At 36.3% G+C, this 24,698-nt stretch overlaps 1 protein-coding gene and 1 long non-coding RNA gene across 2 annotated transcripts in view; one reads left to right on the plus strand and one right to left on the minus strand.

Moving 5' to 3' along the window:
* The window catches only part of LOC131960908 (uncharacterized), a 116,553-nt gene that overhangs the window by 41,186 nt on the left and 50,669 nt on the right, over positions 1 to 24,698 (minus strand). The window lies entirely within an intron of this gene.
* On the plus strand, positions 1,311 to 22,818 carry irak3 (interleukin-1 receptor-associated kinase 3). The gene is made up of 13 exons (XM_059326166.1): positions 1,311 to 1,525; positions 4,058 to 4,246; positions 5,661 to 5,728; positions 5,818 to 5,851; positions 5,945 to 6,102; positions 10,517 to 10,581; positions 10,666 to 10,780; positions 15,219 to 15,337; positions 16,163 to 16,361; positions 17,210 to 17,272; positions 17,370 to 17,534; positions 20,444 to 20,801; positions 22,192 to 22,818. Exons 1-13 carry the CDS (start codon positions 1,423 to 1,425, stop codon positions 22,302 to 22,304), a joined length of 1,749 nt encoding a protein of 582 aa, XP_059182149.1. The 5' UTR covers positions 1,311 to 1,422; the 3' UTR covers positions 22,305 to 22,818.

Here is a 24,698-nt window from a genome sequence, read left to right on the forward strand (position 1 = left end):
ATCCAGACTAGAAAACAAAGCAGCGTGGAGCCCTACTGGAAATTTACCTCTAAAGTTCTGGCTGTAAACTCCATGAGGCCAGTTTCAGTTTGATGATGATATACCAAGTAAAACTGGAGACAAACTCAAATATATTTAGTATAAAATGATAGAACTGGATGGAACCCTCTTATATATTATATTTGACACCTTTGTTCACATTTGCAACATTTAAAATTCTTAATTGAGCATGATAGTGTTTTGAAAGTAAAAAAAGATTCTAAATCACATTTTATGTTCGACTAAAGGACTAAAAAAGACACTAGATCACCAAAACAAGACACAAAATGACTAAAAATGACACAAAATGATGAAAAAAGATACAAAATTACCAAAAAGACACAAAATTACCAAAAAAGACACCAAAAGTAAAAAAAAAAAAAGACACAACAACAGGCACTAAATGACCAAAAAAGACACAAAATGACTAAAAAGGACACAGAATGACTACAAAGGGACACAAAAAGGCCCAAAATGACTAAAAAAAGACACAAAATGACCAAAGAAGACACAAAAAGACACAAAATGAGAAGACAGAATGACCAAAAAAAACAAAACAAAGAAGACACAAAAGGACAAAATAAGACACAACATGACCAAAAAAACACACAAAATGAATAAAAAGGACAGAATGACTAAAAAGGGACACAAAAAGACACAAAATGACTAAAAAAAGACACAAAATGATTACAAAAGACACAACATGGCTAAAAAAGACACAAAATGACCAAAGAAGACACAAAAAGACACAAAATGACCAAAGAAGACACAAAAAGACCAACAAAGACACAAAAATTAGAAAACAGAATGACCAAAAAAACCCACAGAAGACACAAAATGACAAAAAAAAGACACAACAACAGGCACAAAATAACCAAAAGACAACACAAAAAAGACACGAAAAAGATTAAAAAATGGACAAAATAGCCCAAGACTCCATAGAGTCAAGAACATTCTTAGGAACATCTTTTTTTTCAGAATTTTCTTAACAACTACTGACTACTAACTTCCAGTAGGGAGAAACTATCTCACGATATATTCAATGTTGTCTCGTGCTTTGTTTTTCATATTATATTGGACACGAGCCGCTGAAGTCCACGGTCACGCGCCGTGCCCTCCTCCGCCACTGTTGTCTGTGTGTGGTGTGTTCCACTCTGGTTCCACTCTGGTTCCACTGTCAACACTGGGGTTTTCTTTAATGGGCTAATGTTTGTGTCCTTTGACTCACGGAATAACTGCAGTCTGTGGTGACATCACCGCCGTCCTATGTGTAACGTTAGCTACGTAGCGGGCGCGTGGGAGTTTCCGTATTTGAGCAACAGTGATGTAGCGCTCTGTTGTCAGTGTCCTCCTGTCCTGTCTGTCTGCCTCACTGCTCCTAGGATGGACTCCTCCACCTTCCTCTACGATGTTCCTCCGCGTGTCGTCGAAAGATTCTGTAACATTATGGACAGTGGAGACGACAGGTTCGGGTGGCGTGGACTGGGTGAGCTACAGCTCTTTTCTATGTTATTGTGCTTAAAGCGTTGTGCTAGTTTGTTATAGATCAGGCTCCACCTCAGCCACATAACACACTGACTTCAACTTTGTAACAGTTCAGATGTCTGTCAACAGGAAGCTGGGTCTCACACAAGTTGGTCTGATGTTTTAGACAGTGGTGGAAAAATAATCAGAGCCCTTACTTATGTAAAAGTACTGGGAAATTCCTCCACTACAAGTAAAAGTTCTGCATTCAAAACGTAACCCTTCTGTACTCCTGGGCATATCAAGATCTTGATGGTAATGTACAGAGTAGGTTATGTCAACTTTTAGTGACACTTCATTTTTAGATGACAGCAAAAAAAAGTTAAAAAACAAACAAAAAACCCACCTGTGGTCAAAAAGGACCCCATGACATTAGACTGATTTTAGGACATGTAGAAAAAAATGATTACCAACTTTTTTCCCCACCTTTTAAGGCAACTCATGACCAAAAACTTGATATATAATTTTCATATTTTTTTCATTATTATTGGTCAATTTTAGTCAAATATACAAAATTAGACCTCATTTCAAGAGAAAAAAGAAATAAAACCTGAATATTGTTTTTAACAGTTATAGTGAAATAATAATTTCTTGATGGGAATGCAGAGTAGGTTATGTCAACTTTAGTGAAACTTATGTTTTGAAAACATTGTTCATTTTTGGATGTCAGCATGTCACGTGGGTGTTTTTTTTAGGAGTACACAAGGGTTAAAAAGTAAAATTACTTGTTATGCAGAATGTCCCCACTCAGATTGCTATGTATATTCTAAATATATTATAAGATTATTTGTATTGATGCATTTATGTAAGCATTGTAATTTTGTAAATATAGGGTTAATTTTAACTATTTTATAAACCGTTATGATCTTTAATTTAAAAAAGTCTAATCATTTTAAATTGATGGTGGTTTTTATGTTTAATCTTGACCTGAAAAGTAACTAAAGCTGTTGGATTAATGTAGTGGAATAAAAAGTACAATATGTGCGTCAAAATGTAGTGGAGTAGAAGAATAAAGTTACATGATTCAAAATACTCAAGTAAAGTACACATAACTCCATATTGTACTTAAGTACAATAACTATATTAGTAACTTGAGTAAATGTACTTAGTTACAGTGATTTTGGATATATGAGATCTATCTATCACTATCTCTACATCAAAGTTTGGTATTTACTGATAAAGTAAAACTACAATTACATTTGCCGCTTAAGGCTTTTGATTGCTTTTGTCTTTTTGCATATTAATATACCGTAATTAGTTCATTTGGTGGCTAGTATGTCTGGTAGCAACCTAAAATCAATTAGTCCTCTGGGGTCTATGATTTGTTTGACGGTCCGAGGTCACGTAAAACCAAAGAAATGATCGTTTTAATGTGATAGTATTAAGTTATTTTAAAGTTTAAAAGTTCTGTAAAAATGGAAAAAAGGGGCCTAATCATCTAACACTGTTCCTATAAATAAACATGTTTTATGGTAAATGTTTGTGTATAGTTTTATTATATTTGAATTTTACCTTTATATGTTCATATTTGCAACCTATGTTTAAATTTTTTAGGTCCGAAACAGTTCATTGAGGATATTTGTGGTTTTTATTGTCATAAATAGTATCATTTTATTTTAGATTTCATGATTTTTTTTGTGTATTTTTGGGCTCAATATGTTAATGAAGTGGGTTAAAGGGAAAATTGTCAGGTCATGTTGAAGTTGTGCTGAGAAAATACCAAATACCAAACATGGGTATAGTAAATATTATGTGGTATATAAAGAGCGAATAGGCTCAAACCCCAGAGGGTTAACCCTTTATCAGGCAAATAACTATATTTGGTAACTTCAGGTAATATTTCGAGAAAAAAGTTGCAAATTTGCTAGATTAAAGTGGCAAATCTACAAGAAATAAAATTGCAGATTTAAGAGATTTAAAGTGGCAAATCTGCGTGAAAAAAGTCGCAGATTTACGAGAAAAAAGTGGGGAAAAAGCAACTTTTTTCTCCCAGATTTACTCATTGAAATACTTGCAAATTTCAACCCTAGAGAATTTTGGAGGATATTACATACTGCCAGAATGTGTAAAAAAAAACATACGAAAATAATATTTTGAGAAAAAAGTTGACGAGATTAAAGTGGCAAATCTATGAGAAAAAAATGCGTAGATTTATGAGATTTAAAGCGATGAATCTGGGAGAAAAAAAGTTGCTTTTTCACACTTTTTTCTCGTAAATCTGCAACTTTTTTCGCGCAGATTTGCCACTTTAAATCTCTTAAATCTGCAACTTTTTTCTTGTAGATTTGCCACTTTAATCTAGTAAATTTGCAACTTTTTTCTCAAAATATTACCTGACTCTAACTACCAAATGTAGTTCTTTGCCTGATAAAGGGTTAAAGTGTGAGATGTGGGTAAAAGAAAAAGGGTGGATGAACCTGTGTTCTTATATTTTGTGTCTTCTGTCCGCTTGACTTGACATGTTTTTATGTCGATTGTCTTTCTTGGTCTCCAGCTGTCCGAGTTGTCCCAAGCATGTTAGAAGTCCGCATGTTGGAGCGCGTGGAGGCGGCAGGTCGGAGTCCCACCAGGGAGCTGCTGTGGTCCTGGGCTCAAGAGAATTCAAGAGTGCAGGACCTACTTAAGGTGCTGCAAGACATGGGGCACCTCAGGGCCCTGCAGCTCTTCCAGGTTCAAGCCCAAGGTCAGTAGAAGGAAATTAAAGGCGGTGGTGATTACATTCTATACCACAGTGGTTCTCAACCTTTTGTCAGTGATGTACCCCTGTGAAATATGTTTTCAGCCAAGTAAACAAAAAGACACAAAAACAGTTTTGTCCCTGCAGCCATTACACTGAGGAACAAGCCATAGCTATGCTTTGCACAGGTGTTTATTTATTGGTGTTTATTTATTGTTGCGTTTACGTATGTATTACTATGTCGATTATTTAAACGATTAATCGATTAGTTGTTTGGTCAATAAAATGTATAAAAATATCAATCAGTGTTTCCCAAACCACAAGATGACGTCGTCAAATCTCTTGTTTTGTCCACAAACCAAAGAGATATTCAGTTTATATTCATAAAGGAACAAAGAATCCAGAAATATTCACATTGAATTTGGACTTATTGTCTTTAAAAAAAACTGCTCAAACCAATTATTAGATTATCAAAATAGTTGACGATTAATTCAAGAATCGATTATTGTTCGATTAATCGAATAATTGTTGCAGCTCTAAAGTGGTGTTCATTTGTGAAGATGATCCTGCTGAACAAAACATGTCAGCATCAGAAACGAGTGTTTGCACAGAGCTTATTTTCAGCAGTTACCAAAAATCCAATGCAAAAATCCCATAGGGTAATTCTCAATAGACCCCACGGAGATGCTACTTCTGGGTTGGCCTACAAAAATATGTCATTTACTTTGCTGTTTATAAAATGAATGGATCCAGGACAATGTCAAGCAGCCAAAGGGTATGACTAAACAGAGAGAACCTTAGCCTTAGGACTTCCTCTCTACCATGGAACCTGGAGATAGGGCAGACTACACAAAGGAACAGGAAGCAAAACTGACGCACATCGTCCACACAGAAAGGAGAATGAGACAAACACATAGAGGAGGACAGAGAAAGGAGTGAAAACTACTTGATCTATACACTGCAAAAAAGGTGTCTAAAAACAAGATAAAAACACTAAGTCTGAGGGAAATGATCTTGCTGCATGGACAGATAATTTCACTTGACAAGATTTCTTAAATTAAGATTATTAAATCTAGAAATAAGCATGTTGAACATTTAAAATAAGAAATCAACTCTTAAAACAAGATAAATTAAGATAGATAAATTAAACACTTCTAAATCTTGTTTTTTTTAAATCTTGGTAAGAAACAAATAATTTGCTGTGTAGTTTTTCAGAGCAAAATGTTTTTGCAGCAGTTATGGTAAATATTGTGGTTTAATGAGATTTGGAGGGAAGTTACATTAAACAGGGAAAATATAGTGACCTTTCTTTGTTCCTCTTTCTGGCGGCCTGCCTGACGTCAACAAACTTGTCATGCTGATCTAGTAATCCAGACATTTACAACTGTGATGTAATATTTGGCCAATCTTTCTTTTTCAGAGTTACCTGTGCCCCCCAGGAATCATCATGCAGAGACCACAGAGAAGGAAACAGCAGCTGAAGAGACGGTAGGACTGTATGTTCCATTGTTGAATGTGTTAAGTCTTCACACAGTAAGAAGAATAAATGACTATCCTGTCTGTATTTCTCTGATAAGGAATCATTCCATCGGGTCAGTCCACCATGTTCCAGTAAGTAAAGTAAAAATTGGAAAGGTTTGATTTATATCAGTCGTTCCATACATCAGTAACATATCATTTTGGTGGAATTTCCCTTTCTGCTAGATCCAGGTTGGTCGGAAAATCAGCCAATCACTTTCCAAGACATCCTAGAAGGAACCAGAGATTTTCATCATGAAACGAGAATTGCAGAAGGCCACTTTACTGATGTCTACAGAGCACAGATTGGAAATAAAATCATTGCAGTGAAGCTTTTTAAACAGGTGATTATTGATTTTTAACAATGTAAAAAGGCCTTCACACACCAGGGGCTTATTTTTTATTTCTATATGTCCTAAAAAGAGTAAGAAAATGTTGCTGGATTTGTCTCCAGTCACTTTCTTGAAAAATAGTTGCTAAGGGGGACTGAAAAGTCACTAAATATAGCAACAAAGTCGCTAAGTTGGCAACACTGCTTCACAGGCTTTTACAAATGGCGTGTGTTGTTGTCGTGTAAAGTACTACGTCACATCACGTTTAGTACGTCACATCATGCTTAGTACGTCACATCACGCTTAGTACGTCACAACCCACTTAGTATGTCACATCACACTTAATGAGTCACATCACGCTTAGTACGTCACATCACGCTTAGTAGGTCACATCACGCTTAGTGCGTCACATCACGCTTAGTGCGTCACATCACGCTTAGTATGTCACATCACGCTTAGTGCGTCACATCACGCTTAGTACGTCACATCACGCTTAGTAGGTCACATCACGCTTAGTGCGTCACATCACGCTTAGTGCGTCACAACCCGCTTAGTACGTCACATCACGCTTAGTAGGTCACATCACGCTTAGTACGTCACATCACACTTAGTACGTCACATCACACTTAGTACGCCACATCCCGCTTAGTACGTCACATCACGCTTAGTAGGTCACATAGCGCTAAGTACGTCACATCCCGCTTAGTACGTCACATCACGCTTAGTACGTCACATCACGCTTAGTACGTCACATCACGCTTAGTACGTCACATCACGCTTAGTACGTCCCATCACGCTTAATACGTCACATCACGCTTAGTAAGTCCCATCACGCTTAATACGCCACAACCCGCTTAGTACGTCACATCACGCTTAGTAGGTCACATCACGCTTAGTACATCACAACCCGCTTAGTACGTCACATCACGCTTAGTGCGTCACATCACGCTTAGTGCGTCACATCACGCTTAGTGCGTCACATCACGCTTGGTATGTCACATCACGCTTGGTATGTCACATCACGCTTAGTGCGTCACATCACGCTTAGTACGTCACATCACGCTTAGTAGGTCACATCACGCTTAGTGCGTCACATCACGCTTAGTGCGTCACATCACGCTTAGTAGGTCACATCACGCTTAGTACGTCACATCACGCTTAGTACGTCACATCACACTTAGTACGCCACATCACGCTTAGTAGGTCACATCACGCTTAGTACGTCACATCACACTTAGAACGTCACATCACGCTTAGTACGTCACATCACGCTTAGTACGTCACATCACGCTTAGTACGTCCCATCACGCTTAATACGTCACATCATGCTTAGTACGTCCCATCACGCTTAATACGCCACAACCCGCTTAGTACGTCACATCACGCTTAGTAGGTCACATCACGCTTAGTAGGTCACATCACGCTTAGTACATCACAACCCGCTTAGTACGTCACATCACGCTTAGTACGTCACATCATGATTAGCGATCTACCCAATCAGTAATCGGGTTCTTTTCAGGGGAGAAAAACATCCCTGCTCTTCAAGAGGGACAAAAAAAGTTCAGACAAAAGTCCGAAATGCTCATATTACAATTAGGGGCGTTTCGGCGAGTGATACCCGCCTCATTCAGGGTATTGCCTGGTAGTGGAAACAGCCCTTAAGGGGTCCTTGAGGGAGTTCCAGAGAGTTTCCACAAAAATAGGGAATTATACATTTTCATTGTTTTATTCACTAGTGTGCTCAATGTGAGTAGGAGTCATAAGAGTGACTATTCTCCTTATATGTCTCACTTCCTTCACTGTAATCTCTTCAACTGGCCCAACCCTAACCTAGTCTTGATCATATCTAACATCCATAATCTTTGCAAATGGAGATGGAAATGGAGGCGAAATCTTATCAAATACTGACACAAATATCCAGTATGGATAAAGTATTTTTTTACGGTATCATACGAGTAAAATGGATCAATATCCATTATAGTGAACAGTCGTCAAAATGACATTACCGCCCATGAAAATATTAGGAAATATTCAAATTTTTGTGTTGTTGATTCATCATACCTCTGTTGTGTAAAGGCCTTCACAGTCTTTATGGGAAATATGCTTGGTTGCTCTTTAATCCTCTCAAGAAGACTGATATGTATGAGTATGAGCTTGTTGTATACATGTCTACATAATACATTATCACTCCCAACTCGTCACATACAGGAGTCCCACACAGGGTCCTTCTTAGCATCATTTTTGGAGTGATTCCCACACATAGTTAACCTTGTGAATTCAAACAAAAACACTTGTTCATGCTTAGGCAACATAGGTACTTGGTTATGGTGAGGAAAAGACATGATGTGGAAAAAAATGTTTGTGACAGTTTCACACAGGACACGAACAGCAGTACCCCTTTGTACCCTATACCCCTTCCTGACCAACGTGAACCTAGTTCTTTTGCTGGGCTGGTGCTGGTTCACAGTTTGTTTAACTTGCGATCCTTCCAAGAACCAGTTTGTTTTTCCACATGCTCGAGAGCCAAGTCATTATGTTACTGTATACGTTGCCGCTTTCTCTGCAAGTATAATAACAACAAAGGCAGACTCAAGGTTATTATAGTTAACGAAAACTAACGAAAACTAGAATTGAAAAAACGTTTTTGTTAACTAAAATAAAAATAAAAACCATAATATATAATATAATAACTAACTGAAGTCTTTGTCAAATTTTTTCATACGTCTATTTGGTTTTATGACTTAATGAACTTATTGGGGCTGAGATGGATCAGACAAAGGAAATAAAGGCAACATTTATTGTGACCTTATTGAATCTCGCACCCAACAAATACCGCATTACAAAAAAAACTAAAACTAAGCAATTTCCAAAAAATAAAAACTAATTAAAACTAGCAAACTTACTCTAAAAACGAATTAAAACTAACTGAATTTGAAACGAAGAAATTAAAACTAAAACTAATGAAAATCCAAATCTATTATAACCTTGGGCAGACTACATTGTCTCTTTACAAGTGTTGCTCTTGGCTTTGCGAGCCTACATTGGCATCCAAACACAATTAGTGCTGCACGTCTTGATCATTCTTATGAACACTGAATGTAAGATGTTAATGTTAGACTTTGTTGTACGCTTATGTTGAAACCAGTTGAAAAGCGAGGAACTGGTTCAAGATTAGGCACCGGCTCCGAACCAGTCCTGGAACTGCCTTGGTCAAAAAGGGGTATTAGTGAGGTGAAAGTCCTGTGTTTGTTAAAAACATTCATCCACCATGACTTCTTCTTTCAGTAGATACTGCCTCACTTCCACAGGCAGCCCAGCATGTACAAAAATGTCGCTAAAGGGGTACCCTGTGTGTTAAAAAGTTATGCCAAGAAGTCCTGATCAAATGTCCGTATGTGATGAGTTGGGAGTGAAAAACTGTCTACATTTGATTTCTTTTTAATGATGTGGTATTATAGTCTGGCGGCTTAGGACCAGAGTTGAGAAGAATGGGGACATGCTGGACAAAAGCACCAAATTTTTTCCACATGCTCTCCATCACAATAGGTTTCAATTTTTGGTAGGAGCCACTTCATCAAGATTGCGGATCGGAGATTGCAGCCATATAAAGTCTATGAGAACCAATATATCTACCAGGCCACTTAGAAGGTCAATCTTGGTGTCAAAATATATATTTTGTTGGTCAAGGAATCATTTAAAGCTACTGAGAATATCACTAGATGATTATCTGATCAAATGGATGTGTTCATTTTTACCCAGACTGGTAGGCAACTCGCTTCAAGTGCTGCAGCAGGAAATCCTGAGTTGAAAGTGTTGAATCTATGTTCACGGTAGAGTGCAGATGAGCTGCCATTTCTGGGTCAAGGAATCATTTAAAGCTATTATATTGAGAATATCACTAGATGACTCACTGTAAATAATTTGTTGATCAAGATCTGACATGGGATGAAAACTTTCCCTTGATTTGTTTGAGCAGTGTACATGGCAGCTCATCTGCACTCTACCGTAAACATAGATTCAACACTTTCAACTCAGGATTTCCTGCTGCAGCACTTGAAGCGAGTTGCCTACCAGTCTGGGTAAAAATGAACACATCCATTTGATCAGATAATCATCTAGTGATATTCTCAGTAGCTTTAAATGATTCCTTGACCAACAAAATATATATTTTGACACCAAGATTGACCTTCTAAGTGGCTTGGAAGATATATTGGTTCTCATAGACTTTATATGGCTGCCATCTCCGATCCACAATCTTGATGAAGTGGCTCCTACCAAAAATTGAAACCTATAGTGAAAGAGAGCATGTGGAAAAAATTTGGTGTTTTTGTGTCCGCCGTGTCCCCTTTATTTGGCTAAGCCACCTGACTATAATTGCGGCAAAAACCATCTAACTAAAATGTTCTCCTTATCCATCATGCTCCAGACTAATTCAGCATCATGGAGAGAGCTGTGGAACGTCTTTACAAAAGAAATGGAAATCCATAATTTGTATGTCAACCCTCACTCTCAAAATACATTTCTATCATTTTCTGATTGAGTGTGCTCAATATTAAACAGGCTGATGTGTTCCAGGTACCAACATCCAAACATCTTAGACCTGTTGTGTTGTTTTTCTGAAGAGGACCGCTACTGTCTGGTGTATCCTTACCTCCGAAATGGATCTCTTTTCCACAGACTACACCAGCAGGTACATATGTTTTTCATCAACATCTTCTGGTCTACTGCAGCACCTCATCCTGCTCTATATCCATTAGAAAGTCTGTTTCTGTGTGTGACTGGTTGCTAAGTATTTCTTTCAATTTTAGGAAACAGGAAGTGAAGTCATGGGAGATTAATTTTTGCAGAATTTAAGAACAATACTACAACCATTTCAAAAAGTGACAAAAAGGATTTGAGTGTAGTATCCATGTCCTCACTGCAAAAAAGGTCTGTTTAAAAACAAGATAAAAACATTAAATCTGAGGGAAATGATCTTGCTGTATTGACAGATAATTTAACTTGACAAGATTTCTTAAATTAAGATTATTAATCTAGAAATAAGCATGTTGAATGCTTAAAATAAAACAAGATAAATTATCTAACACTTCTAAATCTAAAGGTTTTTTTTATCTTGGTAAGAAAAAAATAATTGTCAGTGCACTCTGCTCGGGCCAGTTCATCGCTGCTTGCATCTTTGATGTATCTTATTTTAAGCGTTCAACATGCTTATTTCTAGATTTAATAATCTTAATTCAAGAAATCTTGTCAAGTGGAATTATCTGTCCATGCAGCAAGTTCATTTCCCTCAGATTTAGTGTTTTTATCTTGTTTTTAGACACCCTTTTTTGCAGTGCTTAAACAAATCTTGCCTTATGCAAACCAATACTGAGAAAACCTCTGAATGAACTGTTGTCTGTGGATAATGCACAGATTAGTTTGTCTTGCTTCATAATTACAAATCAGGTGGTAGTGCTTTTTTTATTGGTTCAAACAGTTGCACAATTGTGAAATGTATAACTACATTTGGCAAAATGAACGAAACTTTTTATTTTTGACCAGTGGAAGCCATGTATATTTCTATCTTGGCAAAGGCAGAACTGGTAAAATGTGTTGTTCTTTGATGAAGGTTTGATATCAATGAAAAAAAGGAAGCAGTGTTTAACTGCGGTGATCTCTACTCTCCACCCTTTCCCCGGTGGCACCCACCATTTTGGTTTCACTTCATTTAGCCATAAATAAAGGCAACAGACAGACCTTGTTTCAAAAATAGCTGAGATTTAAACGTACATAAAACAGAGTGTGATCATTTGCCAGTCCTTCCTGACATATATTCAATTGAAAACTATACAAAGACAATATATTTTTGATTTTGGCAACTTTTAATTCTGAATTTGATATATTCTGTTTTTATCTATGTTTTATGTAGCATCATTGGGAATCCGGGATCTAAAAGCAACTAAGACAACAACCTATTTAACATGCTACAATATGCAGAGCAGGTGAACTTAAAATCTCTTTATTCAAAATTGCAGCAAGGAAAACCTCACAGAGTGAAAGAAAAGGGCTATGAAACTCCTGACTCTGAGTAAAAATCTAACAAAGAAAAGTCGCTCCAAAGGAGGAAAAACACTGAAAGCTATCTACACTAATTAACTAAATAAATAATCCTAATCTAAGATAAGGGGAAAACTCTCGAGGGGAAAACGATAAAATAAAAACTCCTACAAACTAAAAGCGCTCCAAAAGGGAGGTACAAAACCTGATAGGAAAAATAAAAGATTCTACTAAAACACTATGAAAAACTGGATCAGGACTAAAGGAGGAAAATAATAAAGAACACAAAATCACTCCAAAAGGAGGAAAAACAAAACAGCTGACTCAAAACGCCATAAACTAAGAACTGCACTTAACTAATAAATTATAAAGAAAAATCACTCTTACGAGGAGTCCAAAAGGGTGAAAGCAAGACAAGCTGTGGCAAGAAGGAGATAAGTGGCTGGTATGGTGATGGGATCAAACACACTGGACCAAGACAAGGGAAAACACAGACTATTGGAACAGATGGAGGGAAGGGAGCACCAGGTGAACACAATCGGTAATTAGGAGAGACTCTAGCTGTGTCCCAATGTCAAGGAAGGATGCTCAAACGGCTGGATTTGAAGGATGCCACGTCATCGACATCCGCCGAAGGACTGTCCCAATGTCGAGGATGCTCCGGAGGACAGAGTCCTTCTTTTGCCCAAATTCCAAGGATGCATGTGTGTATCCTCCGTGCGCTCCGACTACCCATAAAGCATTGCGCACACCGGTTTACCGGGAGATTTAAAAATGGCTAGCGTAGAAACAGCGACGCCGGCGGTGCAATATGCATTTAAATATATAAGTATTTTCAGTTTATACTGAATGTTGTCACATAACTTACAAAACGTGTGTTTAAAGTCAAGCAAAAACATATACAAAAACAAATGCCAGAATATTAAGCTAAAGATAATAAACGTCATCTTGATACATTGCCGGTTAAGTTAATTAATGCCGTCTCAGTCGCTAAAGTTATTGTTAATTAATTTATATGCGTCCGATGATGTACTATGTGCAACTATGCCATTCAGAAAGTTATACGTTTCTTTATTGTGTTTACAGGGATCGAAAGTCCGCTATTATCCGTTATTGTTATTTATAAATAACTACTATTGTACTGTACTGTAAAATAAAAAATAAAAAATCACAGAATATATTTCCATGATGAATTATGCTCCGCTGCTTTTATGAAACTAAGTAGCGGCCAAATTAAGCCAGGATCAGTTAAATATTCAGGTTTAATCCACTTTGTGGCTTTTACTTTATAAATCGTGGAGATTCAACCTTAAAGCATCTTCTTCCATTTTTACAAATATGTGTCAGAGTGCTGATGCCAAAGACACATCCATGTCGTGAACTGATTTTGAAATTACGGCGCTGAATTTATTTATGTATTTATTTATTTTTATTAAACTGATAAGAACAGATACTAGAGGCAGAGAGCGGCGCTGAATTTAAGCAGGACGTCCAATTATGCAATGACGAACAGCTGCACACTCCGAAGGCTGTCCCATTTATGCGTTACACCAGTGAAAGGAAGGACTCTGGCCTCGCCTCCGGAGGACCCAACTCTGAAGGAAGGATCCTACCAAGGAAGGATCCTTGACATTGGGACACAGCTAATCAGACAGATGACACACAGGGAAGGGCAAGTGACCTGAAACGAGAGGAGAGTTACTATTTCAAAATAAAACAGGAAATAACAAGACCAGAACACAAAATAAAACACCACCTCACCGCGTTGTAACAATGTGCAATATCTGTGAAATACTAAATACTCTCAGGAAAAAACAAAAAACAGAAAACCCTATTTGCAATTTTAATTAAAAATGCCAAATAGCAGCCCTGTAAGTATTTATAAGGTATATGAAATGTATGTATATGTCTATTTTTTCAATTTTTGTAAACTCCCGTCTCCATCTTGAGCTGCTGTGACTACTCAATTGACTCACTGCGGGATACATAAAGTCTTATCTTATATTATCTTCTTGACTGTAATCTAACAACAAAATTGTTTTTAGTTATCGGAAAAGTGGATGTTACACTCACTGAACGTTTCCAGTGTAACACCCACTTTTCCGATAACTAAAGCTAATTTGGTCATTTAACCTTCTTGTATCCTTTAAAAGATCTTTTACCGGATATGGCTGAGCTATATTTTGTAACCATCAGTCCCAATTAAAACAAAAAACATGAATACATTTTTAGATTTTTACTATTTTAATGCCAGTAAGTTTACTCAGTGCCACATAAAAGTTATTTTATCTATACCACATGCAGTGGTGGGTTTTTTCAGTCTGAGATATGTCTGTGATTAGCAACAACAAACACTGCAGTGTGCCATAAAACAGCAGTATATACCAGCAGTAAATATAGTGGAAAACAGGAAAATAGCATTTAATTGGAACACGTGAAGAATTGGCTTAAAATAGTGGAATATAGTAAAAAGTACAACTTTGCAGCCAGAGCTGTAGACACAAAACCTTATATAATGGAATTAGAGCTGCAACAATTATTCGATTAATAAAACAATAATTGATTATTAAATTAATCGTCAACTATTATGATAATCGAATAATTGGTTTGAGCAGTTTTTAAAAGACAATAAATCCAAATTCTCTGATTTCAGCTTCTTCAATGTGAATATTTCTGGTTTCTGGTTTGGTTTTTATTTGGACAAAACAAGAGATTTCAGGACGTCATCTTGTGGTTTGGGAAACACTGATTGATATTTTTCAACATTTTATTGGCTAACAACTAATCGATTAATCGTTTAAATAATCGACAGATCAATCGATAATGAAAATAATCATTAGTTGCAGCCCTAAACATAATGCACAGTTTTATGCTTCAGTAAAATTTGCAGTGTCTGTATTTTGGCTGCAGTTTATGATGGTTATGTTATAGGAGCTGATGTTCAATTTTCAAAATTTGGAAAAAAATACAGAGCCTCACCAAAATGTATGGCATATACAGTAACACAGCCAAAATGATAATAAAGCGATTATGTCAAAACTGTCCCTGGTTACATGGGTTTAGTAAAAAAATGATATGTTGTCACTGTACAGGAAGGAGAGCCCCCTCTGTCCTGGCAACAGCGTCTCACCATCATTAAAGGAACTGCAAAGGCCTTGCATTACCTCAATACAGCCCAGCCCTGCCCCGTTATCTGTGGCAATATCTCCAGGTATAATATAATGTATCAGCTGCTACCTCTCCCCCTTTCTGCTGTCTCTTTGTCTCGTACAACACTTAATATGAATCAAGGTTATAACGGTTTGGGATTTTTCATTAGTTTTAGTTTTAATTTCGTTGTGATTTTTTGTTTTCAAATTCAGTTAGTTTTAATTAGTTTTTTAGAGTGAGTTTGCTAGTTTTAATTAGTTTTTATTTTTTGGAAAATGCTTAGTTTTAGTTTAGTTTTTATTAGTTTTAGGTTTTTTTTGTAATGCTGTATTTTGATAGATTCAAAAAAGTCGCAGTAAATGTTTCCTTTATTTCCTTTGTCTGATCCATCTCAGCCCCAATAAGTTTATTAAGTCATAAAACCAGATAGATGAAATAGATTTCATATCAACAAAAACGGTATACGTATGAAAAAAGTCGACAAAGACGAAAACGAAGGACATTTTCACTACAATTTTAGTTAGTTTTGTAACCACACAATACAGTTTCAGTTAGTTATATTTTGTTTTTTTACACTCTCATTTTTATTTTTATTTCAGTTAACAAAAATGTTTTTTTCAATTCTAGTTTTCATTATTTCGTTATTTCGTTAACTATAATAACCTTGATATGAATGCAACATGTCAAATAACAAATGCATGTCTTTCCTATTCAGCCAAAAGATTTTACAATCTTTTTAACTGGTTTATGAGGTCATCTATGAGGTCATAGTATTAGGTCACTGTATTTATTGTAGGCTTGGGCCACTGTCCATTCCTTTCATCTGTCTTGTTTCTCTCTGCTGTCTGTGAAATTGACACATTTTCCATATGGCTTTTCTGCACAGTGCTAACATACTACTGGATGAGGCCCTGCAGCCCAAGCTGTCTAATTTTGGCTTGGCTCGTCTCCGTCCTCATTCAGCCAAACAGCAGTGTACTATCACCCTGGACACGAGGGCCCACAGCAACCTGGGATACCTCCCTGAGGAGTACATCCGAGATGGAAAGCTGTCCTTTAGCCTGGATGTTTATAGCTTTGGAATGGTAATAACATCATATAAAATGCAAGATACATTATGTTATGAGATGATTAAACATGAGAAAACTTTGAAATCCAGTTTTGGAATTGTAGTCTGTGGTTTTAGGATTGCTGCTGTTTAAAAATTCTGATATTAATAAGATATTTAGTAACACTTTAGATTAGGGAACACATATTCAACATTAATTAGTTGCTTATTAGCATGTAAATAAGTAACATATTGGCTCTTAATTAGTCATTATTAAGTAGTTATTAATGCCTTATTCTGCATGGATATCCTTATTATACAACCAGTAAGACATTAACTAAGAGTTTTCCCTCAATAACCTCAGAATTATTGCTTATTAGTAGTAAGTAAGGAAGTTGTTGTATATGGGTTACGATCTTAACATGCTTTACTTTGTATGGACTTTATAAGTCATATACAGCAACTCCCTTACTTACTACTAATAAGCAATAATTCTGAGGTTATTGAGGGAAAACTCTTAGCTAATGGCTTAGTTAAGGCATTAATAAGTACTTAATAACGACTAATTATGAGCCAATATGGTACTTATTTGCATGCTGATGAGCAACTTATAAATGGTGAAAATGTGTTCCCTAATCTAAAGTGTTACCAGATATTTTATTGCGTATGTGGTAGTATTGCTATAACTATTCCATCAGTAATATATTATTATTTAATCATATATTAAATATTCTATAATATCTAAATACAGAAGCTTTTCAGTTTGAAATGTCATCGAGTGTAAAAAATCTATAAAGTACTGGAATATATACTTGTAAGAAAATATTACAGTAAAGAAACTAGCACTTTGATGATTATTGCCATTAATTACAGTTTGCTTGTCAGGTTATAATGGAAACAGTAACAGGGCGGAAGGTGAGAGAGGACATACCTAAACAAACACCTCTGGTAAGTCAAAACCCAAGTAAAGAGTAGTAACTTTATGAAAGCTTCATTGGAACAACAGTAAACTGTTCCCTCTGTCCTTCTCTGTGTGCTCTGTCAGAGAGAACAGCTTGTAGCTGAGGTGGAGGACAGCGGTGGGGTGGACTCTTGTCTGCAGTTTCTGGATGAGGCTGCTGGTCGCTGGCCGACTGCCTTGGCCCTCCAACTTCTACGTTTGGCTTTGGACTGCACTGCCAGCCGCCGCAGCAGACCAAGCATGGAGAATGTGAGCATTGAAAAAGTGACCTTTAGGAACAATATACATAACAAAAATATTCTAAGATAAATAGCACTAACTTTTAGTGTCTCATTGTCTTCATTCATGCTGCTGTGAGAAGCACTGATAACATTTGTCAGGCCGGGCTCAAGTCAGGACTCAGATGCAGAGCAGGTGAACTTAAAATGTCTTTATTCAAAAAAGCAGCAAGGAAAACCTCACAGAGTGAAAGAAAAGGGCTCAGGCCACGTTTATACATAGCAGGGTATTTAGAGAAACAAATATTTCCCCCCCTCCTTTTTCAAAAATAACATCGCGCACACAACATCGTTTTCAAAAAAGTTGTCAGATATAGAGAAGGATAAAGCCATGCAAGCCAATCAGAAACCTCAGAATCAACAGCAACGAATAACATGAGCGACTTCCTGTTCCTTTCAAAACAACTAATATACTTCGCCTCTGCTCCTCGATATAGTATAGCAGTTGTATTTTCAATTTCATACAGACCAAAAGCGTTTGCACAATTGTAAAAATTAGTAGCACCTTAACAGCATCCATGATAGCCAAACAAACTATAAACATAGGGCGCTCACATGACGTGAAGCATTTTGTGGTGTATAGAATGAGCGTGAGAACCTAAAACCCCATTTCTCCCAGTTGACACGACAACACATAACCTAAGTTTTCCAAATTCTCCACTTTGCCCGGAGTTTTTAGAAATAATCGTTTTCTGTGATAAAAACTGGGTTTTCGTGTAAATGAGAGGCCAAACCGCATGGAAATATCTGCGTTTTCCCTTCGTGTAAAGGGGGCCTAAGACACTCCTGGCTCTGAGTGGAAATCTAACAAAGAAAAGTTGCTCCAAAGGAAGAAAAACACAGAAAGCTATCTACACTACTAACTAAATAAATAATCCTATTCCAAGACAAGGAGAAAACTCTTATGGGGAAAACAATAAAAAAAAAAAAAAAACACTCCCAAAAGGCAGGTACAAAACCTCATAGGAAAAAATAAAAGATTCTACAAAAACACGATGAATTTCTGGTTCAGGACTAAAGGGGGGAAAATATTAAAGAACACAAAATCACTCTAAAAGGAGGAAAAACAAAACGGCTGACTCAAATTGCTATGAAACTAAGAACTGCGCTTAACTAATAAATTACAAAGAAAAATCCCTCTTGTGAGGAATCCAAACGGGCGAAAACAAGGCAAGCTGTGGCTAGAAGGAGATAAGTGGCTGGTATGGTGACGGGGTCAAACACACTGGACCAAGACAAGAGAAAACTATTGGTCAATTATTTGACTATTGGAACACATGGAGGGAAGGGAGCACCAGGTGAACACAGACTATTGGAACATATGGAGGGAAGGGAATACCAGGTGAACACAGACTATTGGAACACATGGAGGGAAGGGAGCACCAGGTGAACACAGACTATTGGAACACATGGAGGGAAGGGAGCACCAGGTGAACACAGACTATTGGAACACATGGAGGGAAGGGAGCACCAGGTGAACACAGACTATTGGAACACATGGAGGGAAGGGAGCACCAGGTGAACACAGACTTTTGGAACATATGGAGGGAAGGGAGCACCAGGTGAACACAATCGGTAATTAGGGGAGACAATCAGACAGATGACACTCGGGGAAGGACAAGTGACCTGAAACGAGAGGAGAGTTACTATTTCAAAATAAAACAGGAAATAACAAGACCAGAACACAAAATAAAACACCACCTCAACGCGGTGTGATAACATTAAGGTGTATTCTCAACATAAGGTTGATTTGTACTGTATGTACTAAATGTATAACACCATTCACTGCATAAAAATGGATACTGTTCATTTTTCATACAGTTGAACTGTCAATATTTAGGTAGGTTTGGTCAGCAATCCTACCACAACTACTACTTGGAGTGAAGCTGAATGTTTCCACCATTTATCTCTTAATTTAAGCAAACTATTTTAACCCTTTATTACTCTTAGCTAATTATTTCAACCGTTCATTCATTACTTTCAGCTAAATATTGGAACTGATTAGTCAGTACTTTTAGCTAATTATCCAAACATTTATCCGCTACTTTAATATTATTTATTCTGGTTATCCATTACTTTTTGGTTGCTATTTTATCCATAGCTAACAACTGCTTATTACTTTTAGGCTAGCTAACCCTTTCAAACGTTTACCCATTACATTTAGCGAATTATATGAACTCTTTCATACTTTTAGCTGTTTCAACTATGTATCCATTTTCATTACTTTTGCTATTTTTTTCAACCACTAAAGCACTACTTTTAACTAATTGTTTAAAGTCTTTAATCAGTAACATTACTTTCAGGTAACACTTTCAAACGTTTAGCCATTACATTTAGCTCATTATTTGAACTGTTTAGTCAGTACTTTTAATTAACCATTCCAGCCACTTATGCTACTTATCCATTACTTACAGCTTGATATATTCTTGTAATCAAACTATCGTTTCTTTTTTTAAATTAGCTGAGCTATAATACTGTTTTGTTTTTTTTTCAACTTCTCTTTATTGGGTTTTTTTTCCTTTCGTTGACATACAAAAATAAAGAAGATACATGTTAATTTATGCTTCAAATCAACACGAAAGAACAGAATGATAGTAGAAAAATAAAAGCAATAAAAACAACAACAACAAACAAACAAAAACCTAGGTGGAGTCAAATCAAATACCAAAACAATAATAATAAGGTTTACAAATAAAAGAAAGAGATTTAAATATTAATAATACAACTTGGAGGATGTCAAGTGTTCTAAAATGTACAGTTGTTAATTTTTTTATTGGATTATATTTGATATAATAGTCCATAAATGGCTGCCATATTGTGTAAAAGGTATTTATCTTACCTCTCAGGGTGAATTTAATTGTTTCGTAATACTGTCTTCAGGTACTTGTGGCATTGAGCAAGCTGCTTCCTCCACCTAGCTGCCCCCCTGCCGACCAACCCCACAGCCTGGATGCTGGAGAGCCTATTAATGCCCAGCTGAGCCTCCCACCCTCCATACCTGTAGAGCATGATGAAGAGAACAGCCCCGGCAGCTCTCCAACACACGGAGGGCCCTGTGAATACAGCCAGTCGGAGGTGACATATCTGAGTGACGTAGTCGGTGCTTATGGAGAAGCAGCAGCAGACCTGTACAACAGTTGGCCTGTCCAGTGCAGCTGCCCTGCTGAGACAGGTGATCTGGCCTGTGAGGACTGCAGGGCCAATGGCTTCACCCCAGAACCCACAGACAGTCACCAGGGTAGGTGTTGACTTTATGGGTCTTGCTCACTAAACCTGCATAGCATCACATTTAATTGTAAAACAAACCTCTGAAGTCCAGGAGATTTTGGTTCAAATTTGTCAACTTCCTATGCATTCATTTCTGTCTCTGTTTAGCATCTTTCAGTCTGTCCTTACATCACATGCATGGCTCCTTTTTCTCCACACAAACTTGGCTATCAGTCAGATTTATTATTTAAGTATAAAGCTGCCAGGAACCCAAAAGACACAGGTTTCTATGGAAATGTACCTTTTCTTCTTCTTTGAATTTGAATTTGAGTTCATTTAAATTAATAAATAATTGATTGGTTGGACGCTTATAATCGACTTTGTTTATAAGTCGCATTGCTTTTTTTTTTAAGTAGAAAAATTGGTTCGGTGATTGACCTAAATGTGTGTCCCCACACTTCTATGCAATAGGTTATATATGGTTTTATTAGGGATTGATACAACATTTTAATGAGTTTGTTGTTAAGATATTTTTACGTTTATGTAGAATTGTCATTGTTTTTGATATTTTATTCTTTAAGAAGTTGATATGTGGCTTCCAGCACAGCTTATGGTCAATAACCACTCCAAGGAACTTATTATCAAAAACTCTTTCCACTTCCACATTATCAATGGTTATTTGCACTCTTTGATTAATTGAACGATTTCCAAAAATAATAAATTTTGTTTAGCTTGTGTTCAGAGATAACTTGTTCACATCAAACCATCTTTTTATTTTTTTAAGTTCACTGTTTTCACTGTATTCAGAAGATGTTCTAAGTGTTTGCCGGAACAAAACAAATTAGTGTCGTCCGCAAATAAAACACATTTAAATTTACAAGAAACATGACAGATATCATTTATATACAGTATAAAGAGATATATATATATATATTTTTTACCATTTACAAACAAAACAGCAGAAAAAATAATAAATAATGAAACTACAAAACAGTCAACTTGCATGTAAATTAGAAATAGTAATAGTTTTCATTGTAGAAAGAAAATTCACAATTTAAAAATGGTCCAGAAACATAAATGTCACACTGTGAAAGCTCCTATGATTGAACTTTAACTGGCTTTCTCAACTTATCTGCCTATCTATCAAATATAAAGTTATTACTTTAAATAAAACATATATTTTCAATAAATAGATGGACTCTAGAGGGTTAACTTAGATGGTGAGTTATTAACTTTACTAGGGTTTTTCGATTTGTCATTTTTTGAGGAAGTACTTGGCAAGATGGCTGTCACCAGACCATGACAGCCATTTAAAACAGCCTCAAACAATAATCAAAGCAGTGCAATAACTTGCTTCATGTAGAATATATGGTATGTTAGCCTTCTAAAAGTAATCATTTTGTGTGTTTTGTGTGTTATAGCTGACTCCATTGTGGAAAACGCAGCCAAGGTGAGACTGAGGGACAAACTGAGTCTTTATAACGATGGACAAATTCACACAGAGGAACTGTTCTCTGAGACTGGCCTGCAGTAGAGAGCACACTCTAACTGGCACTTACAGTCCTGACAGCACTTCATTCTGAATTTTTCACACTACTGGTAAAGCCAACTTGGAGAGACAAGGTGATCAGGCCCAGCCAAGTCAAGTTTAAGAACAGCATCATCATCCTTCACAGCAAAGAAGACCGGAAAAACAAATGTGCTGTGTCTGCAGTCACAGAGTGGAACAAATGAGTAATGGGTAAAACAGACATAACCACAATCATGAACAAACCAAGAGAATGTTTGGCATCATGTTGTCTGAAGAAATGAAATGTACTGTTTGTCGGTTCAAGTCCAGTTTGAGTAATGTGGAGGTGCGTGTGAGATACGACATGGACTTTAACTGTATGAAATACAGTGTAACAGTGTACAGGTGCAAGAGAATCAGCTTCTTTTTTTACTAAATGATTTGTTTTGGATTTTTTTTTGGTTCTGTTTCATGTCTTCATCTGTTTTTTATGACTCAGTTTAACTCAGAGTAAAGTAAATATTTTAAATATATACATATATATATGTGTGTGTGTGTGTGTGTGTGTGTGTGTGTGTGTGTGTATATTGTATATATATATATATATATATATATATACATACATACATATATAATATTTTTAAATTATGCCTTGATTGGTTGCTTTTATTATTTGCTTTTATTGTTTGCTTTTATTCTTCCTGTAAGTTGTTTTGGATAAAAGTGTCTGCTAAATGACTAAATGGAAATAATGAAAAAGGAAAGAAAATGCCACGTAACGGCTGCAGAAAGAAAGAGATCAGATACTCTTCACTTTAAAAACTTTTAAAAACAAGAATAATTATTTTTTTCAAATCCTTTATCAAATAAATGCCATAATGATTATCTGCCTTGATGGCTAAAGGCCATTTCACAGCAACAGAAGTGATCTGCTGGGAAAATAAGTGAAATGACACACTGAGGTTAGCATGCCACCTCTGTGGTCAGGTCACACGTCCTGTCTTCCGCTGGTGGCTGCTGCATGGGGTTTGCATCGTTGTGTTCATGCTATATTATGCAGAACACAGCAGGCTGTGGTTATTTTGCACAAAGATTTTTATCAAAACTAGCCATCTTCTGTTTTTATTATTTTATTTTTTTTTAACTTTCTTTTATTGGTTTTATGTAGAGTATAGTCAAAGAGAGAGAAAGTTAGAAAGAAAGATATAAAGTGGGGAAATTAAAGGGAACAGTGCCTCTTGGGGGGCACTCCACATTACATATAAACAATATTTTACATTTCTTCATTTTTTGACATGTACAGCAACCATTTAAACCAGCCTTTAGAAAAAGAGTCTTCCTTAGTTTTTAGTCTATTCGTGAGTCTCTCCATTGTTTGAATATCACTGATAATGTTGAGCCATTGTCTGTAGTCGGGTGCAATGGACTGGAGCCAGTCCTTTGTGATGACCTTTTTTGCTGCAGCAAGAAGAATCTTAACCAAATGTTGGTTGTAGATATTTTTTATTATTTTTTATTTTTACTGTAAAAAAACGGCAGCTGTGGTACAGTGCAACTTTTTCTGTAATTACGGTAAAATGATATTAGCACTTTTTATTTCACGTGTAAAATTGTCATTCTATTCTACATTTCACCGTGAAAAATAAAACTTTTTTCCATCAAAAGAAGCTTTGTTCTGCCATATGATTGACAAGAAAATACTTTATAAATGAAAACGCATTGATTAAAGATTTTACCATTAAATATTACTGTATATTTTTGTTAGAGATATGGTGTTGAGTACATTTAACAGTGAGAAAATATTTTTACAAAAAATAAATGCAAAATTACAGAGATGGCTTGTATATTACAATATATTTTTTGTTACAAACATGGTTCCACTGTATTTTATAGTGGAGTAATGTTTTTTTTTTTTTAAACTGTAAGAAATACTGTTTTGGCTGATATATACATTTACGGTGTTTCATTAGGGCCCGAGCAGGCAACGACCTGCGAGGTCCCTATTGTATTTCGAATGATTATTCTTTTTTTTTTTTATTATTATTTTTCTTGGTCCCAAATGATCGCATTTTTCACTGCCTGAACATACCCCAAAACTCATGAAACTTCAAATATACGTCACACCTGGCGAAAAATTTTAAAATCTTTTGTCATCCTGAATTTCCACCACTAGGTGGCGCTATAATAAAGGAAAGTGCGTTTTGGCTAATAACTCCCACATACTTTATCGCACATTCAAAAAACTTATATCCACGCGTTCACTGAGTTGTGCTGAATCTCGTGATATAGGCCACGCCCATTTTCGCCTAGAGTTTTTTTTTCCGCAAATTCGCGAAATGTCGCAAACCTACTTTTTCGAACTCCTCCTAGGCAATTTCATCGTTTTGCACCAAACTTTGCACACAGCACCTATGGACC

The sequence above is a fragment of the Centropristis striata genome, chromosome 22 (genome assembly GCF_030273125.1).
Source record: "Centropristis striata isolate RG_2023a ecotype Rhode Island chromosome 22, C.striata_1.0, whole genome shotgun sequence".
Taxonomy (NCBI): Eukaryota; Metazoa; Chordata; class Actinopteri; order Perciformes; family Serranidae; genus Centropristis; species Centropristis striata.